General features: G+C 43.9%; 1 protein-coding gene across 1 annotated transcript in view; it reads right to left on the bottom strand.

Annotated features, from left to right (window-relative positions):
• Window positions 1–5,123, bottom strand: part of USP39 (ubiquitin specific peptidase 39) — a 22,867-nt gene that overhangs the window by 15,850 nt on the left and 1,894 nt on the right. The window contains exons 3-6 of the mRNA XM_014530090.1: window positions 5,091–5,117; window positions 2,083–2,152; window positions 1,533–1,627; window positions 6–137 (exon numbers count right to left, since the gene is read on the bottom strand). Of these exons, the coding sequence (XP_014385576.1) occupies window positions 6–137; window positions 1,533–1,627; window positions 2,083–2,152; window positions 5,091–5,117 (324 nt within the window). The remainder of the gene's footprint in view (window positions 1–5; window positions 138–1,532; window positions 1,628–2,082; window positions 2,153–5,090; window positions 5,118–5,123) is intronic.

Genomic DNA, 5,123 nt, shown 5'->3' with positions numbered 1-5,123 from the left:
CGTGATATCCTCCAGGGAGGAATCGATGATCTCATAGTTGTCTGGAAGGCAGTAAAACTTGAGGGTGTGGAGGTTGAGGAAGACATGGTGGCTAAACTGGACACTGTGGATGTAGGCGTGAGACTTCAAACCCCGGCCTGTAAGAAAAGACAAAAGGCTTTAGAGAAAAGGGCATATTCCAGAAAGGCACAGATAGAGTTTGATTTTCCTTTCATTGTTTTGTACTGGAACATGTTAATATTAGCAAAGCAAAGTACTATGCCATCCATGAAACGAATCTCCCACATGAACCTCTCCCATCACAAAAGTTAGCAAGAATAGCACAATAGTTACTTTATTCCCTAGACGGCATAAGACATTGGTTGGGGAAATTAATTTCATATGTATGAATATGAAATATGCATGTGTGGCCCTAGCCGGTTTGGCTCAGTGGATAGAGTGCTGGAATGCGGACTGAAGGGTCCCAGTTCAATTCCAGTCAAGGGCACATGCCCAGGTTGAAGGCTCAATCCCCAGTAAGGGACGTGCAGTAGGCAACCAATCAATGATTCTCATCATTTATGTTTCTATCTCTCCCTTCCTCTCTGAAATCAATATATATTTTTAAAAAAAAGAAATATACATGTGTCAGCATGTGTATATACATACATATGAGTTAATTTCGTATTTTTAAAAATTAGGAAATAAATTTTTTTTAAGTTGGGAATATCTATGTATATATTGACATATAATATATGCGCATACATACATAGATATGCACATATACATATCCTGTGACAGCCCATCATCACTCAGTGCTGACTTTCCCTTTGCCCATAGTCAGGACAATCCTGCACCTAAAGTACCTTTCTTTGTTGTTGGCATTCCTTTCTAGACTATCTCTCCCTCACCTCATTCAAACGTTTAGGTCCTACCAGTTTAATCCCACCTCCACCTCCTTCATAAACTCAACACAAATACTCCAGCTAATAATGATCTCTGTATACTTCAACGCCTGTTGTCCTTATTTATACTCAGTGCCACACAGTTTAGCAGTAATCTTTACAGTCTTATAGAGTTTGCTAATTGTTTTGTATGTTAACCTTGACTGTAAGATCCTTATAAGAGCAAAGAATATTATTTATATTTCTTTTGCATCATCCACTATACTATGTACATAGCATTTGTTTGTTCTGAATGAATTGAAATAACAAATTTCCAGAAAAGAACAGAATGAAAAAGTCCTTAGAGCCAAAGGATTCTCAGAAAAAGACGAAAGTATAGAAAACAACAGAGATTCAAAAATCCAGAGAAGCTGAAATCTCCTACATAGGCTTTCACGTGACTAGCTCTTTCCCTCTTTCATATGGATTTGGGTTCTAACCAATCAGAGAACCTTCTATTGATTATCTGAGTATTCCAATTTCCTGGGAACAAAGATAAGGATTATGAAACCTAACAGCAGCTTAGTTTCTTTTAAAAAAATCTCTCTGGAGCAGACCTGTAGCGAGAGCTGCAAACTTAGTAAGTTTATAATACAAACATTTACTTACCCTGAAAGTACTTGCCACACACCAGACAGGCATATGCATTGATATGCGAGAGGAAGATGGAACACAGTTTCTCAAAGTCGAAGTCCAGCACACTCCTAAGAGAACCAAAACAAACACAAGCAATGAACAGGGTGGAGGTCTAGGACAGCACCCAAGTGAAGCAGCTCCGTGTCCCACAACGTCACCCAGCACCCTGCAGAGGACAGTCCAACAGTCACATGTAAGCCATGGGCACCTATAGTACCCAGCACACAGTGGCGCTCAATAAATATTTAAGTTTGCTACTGTCACTGACACTGCGGATTCCATTATTTCATCACACAAATTCAAAATGAGCTAAAAGCCTAAGCCCACCCTCAAACAAAATGCCCTCTGACACTTTAAATTGAAGAGCAAACATTAGTAAACACGGCAAGAAGCACAATTTTCTGGGCAGAAAGCCTTAAAAGGGATAAAATGTTTGAATGTGTTGGTCAACGTGCATTCCAAAGAACTTCCTACATAGACTGCGTTTTTCTTTTGCTGCTCGTGGCATTGCTGTCCTGCTAACCTGTTAATGGTATCCAGGTATGGGCAGTGGCGGCTCCTCCGGTCCTCAGAATCCACTCGGCCATTCTTTGCTGGAAGGAAAATCATCATAGGGTGTGAGAATTGGAAACCTGTCAAATGCCAGGAAAACAAAGAAACAAATGGGAAAAGCTGATCGGGGTGAGCTCCTATACATGTGGCCTGGCAACACACAAAAAAGCCACTAATGGAGTAAGTCACAAACTGAGAGAATATATTTGAAACAGATATAACAAATGATTTGTTTGCACAAGATTACATAAAGAAATCTGGACCGGCCAGTGTGCTCAGCGGTTGAGTGTTGACCCATGAACCAGGGGGTCAGGGTTCAATTCCCAGCCAGGGCACATGCCCGGTTGGTTTAGGCTTGATCCCCAGTAGGGCGTATGCAGGAGGCAGCTGATCAATGATTTTCTCTCATCGTTGATTTTTTTTTTCTCTCTCTCTCTCTCTCTCCTTCTCCCTTCCTCTCTCTGAAATAAAAACGAAACAAAACATTTTTTTTAAATCTTATGAAAAAAAAAAAAAAAAGATGACCCAATAGAAAATAAGAAATACAGCCCACAAACATATGAAAAGATATACAACTTCATCAATAATCAAGAAAATGCAAATATCCTTGTACATGATACCCCACTTCACACCTACCAGAGGAAAACATAAAAACAGAAAATTCCAAATGTTGGTGACTATGTGAAGCAATGAGCATGCTCACGTGTTGCTGGGAGTGAGAACTGTTACAACCTATTAGAAAATAGTTCAGCAAGATCAAAGCTGAAAATATGCAGACCCTTTGACCCAGCAATCTCCCTCCTATTTATGTGCCATAGAGAATTTCTGCACACATGTACCAGGAGTACTTTACTAAAAAAATTTTACAGCAGCAATGTTTGAAAGTGCCCAAACTGGAAACAACCGAAATATCCACCACAAATAAAATGGAGAAATATATTTTGGTACATCATTAATGGAACACTCTATAGCCATGAATATCTATCTGGATAGCTAGCAAAAAAAAAAAAAAAAAGGCAAATCAGAAGACTACATACAGTGTGATTCCATTTATATCAAATACAAATAAAACACAGTACTACTTAGGGGTACATATATGAGGTAAAAGTATAACTAGTAAAAGCAGAAGGGACCAGAAAACATTCAGAAGTGAATACTGAAGCAAAGAAGGCAGACAACTGGGCAGGGGCCTAGGGGAGCGCCTACGATGCTGGTTGTGTCCCACTTCTTAAGCTGAACAGTGTTAGGGGTCACCTCGTATTTCTGCACATACTGTGACCAGAGGCACCAACAGCTCCAGACTATCTGGTCAAAGATGTTTGCATAGCGAATAGCCTTGGAGGCCAGAGGAGGGGGAGGCAGTCTCACAGCCCCTCATAAAGACGCAGGCTCTCTGGACTCGGGGCTCCTCTGCTGCAGGGCCACCGCGGGCCCACGGGGTTCCCTTCGTGTCGCGCTGTGAGAAGTGACGGGGAAATGACACCAAGGCTACACTCTGCCTACTGTGACCAATGGAATAATACATCGTCTGAGGCCCAACTGTCCCACGTCTTCCTTCAGCAGCCATGAATCTGCCACAGGCGAACTTGGTAGCTTGCAAACAGGGTAAGATCTTAGACTCTTCACAATTTTTTAAATATTCTGTTTACTGACTCCAGAGAGAGGGGGAGATAGAAACATCAATAATGAGCCAGAGCCGTAACCCGTTTGGCTCAGTGGATAGAGCGTCGGCCTGCGGACTGAAAGGTCCCAGGTTCGATTCCGGTCAAGGGCATGTACCTTGGTTGTGGGCACATCCCCAGTGGGGGGTGTGCAGGAGGCAGCTGATCAATGTTTCTCTCTCATCGATGTTTCTAACTCTCTATCTCTCTCCCTTCCTCTCTGTAAAAAATCAATAAAATATATTTTAAAAAAATAAATAATGAGACAGAATCATGAATCGACTGCCTCCTGCACACCCCACACTGGGGATGGAGCCCGAAACCTCGGCATGTGCCCTGACCTGACCAAGTATCCAACCGTGACCTCCTGATTCATGGGTTGATGCTCAACCACTGAGCCCCACCGGTTGGACCACAATCCTTGATACGAGGTAGATTTAAGGCTGTACATCAGCCCTAGCAGGTTGCTCAGTGGATAGAGTGTTGGCCTGCGGACTGAAGGGTCCTGGGTTTGATTCCAGTCAAGAGCATGTACCTTGGTTGTGGGCACATCCCCAGTAGGAGGTGTGCAGGAGGCAGCTGATCGATGTTTCTCTCTCATTGATGTTTCTAACTCTCTATCTCTCTCCCTTCCTCTCTGTAAAAAATCAATAAAATAAATTTTTTTTTTTTTAAAGAGCATACATCAGCCCTGGCGGGTGGCTGGGCTGGTTGGGGTGTCCTCCGGGACACCTAAAAGTTGCGGGCTCGATTCCCCGTCAGGGCACATAACCTAGGTTGCAGGTTTGACTGATCGATCACTGTTTCTCCCTCACATCACTGTTTCTGTTTCTCTTTCTTTCTCTCTCTTCTCTCTCTCTCTCTCTCTCTCTCTCGAGCGAAAACGCGAACCCCACTTTCCCAAACCACAGTGACTCAGAGTCACGATGAGAATCCAGGTCTCCTGGCCGGGATGACAGGCGCAGGTGCCCAGCGTCCAGGCTTTCAACTCTGAATAGTCAGATTCCAGCAATTACAGCAAGACTCGATTCTCAGATGTTTGTAAACACTGACGGTGACTCCTGTAAAATAAGTAACACAACGCCTAGCCCGTGTTGGGCACTCGCTAAAGTAAAGCTGCTACTGTTACTGCTGTTGCTCAGAAATCGTATGACTGTGGTTACCATTCAGGCGACTATCCCTCTTAAGACGCAGGCGAGAGCCGTGCGGCTGACACCGGTGAAGGGGGACTCCCCCCACCCCAGCCCCGGGGAGGAACGGCTGGAAAGGGAAGAGGAGAACGCGGGAGTGGAGCCCGAGCCCGGCCGGCCCCGCGCACCTCGCACCTCCCGCTCAGGCTCGGAGTCTTCGT

Source organism: Myotis brandtii, unplaced genomic scaffold, assembly GCF_000412655.1.
Source record: "Myotis brandtii unplaced genomic scaffold, ASM41265v1 scaffold714, whole genome shotgun sequence".
NCBI classification, from domain to species: domain Eukaryota; kingdom Metazoa; phylum Chordata; class Mammalia; order Chiroptera; family Vespertilionidae; genus Myotis; species Myotis brandtii.
Note: the sequence above shows the minus strand (reverse complement) of the source record. Positions and strands in the feature narration are given on the sequence as shown.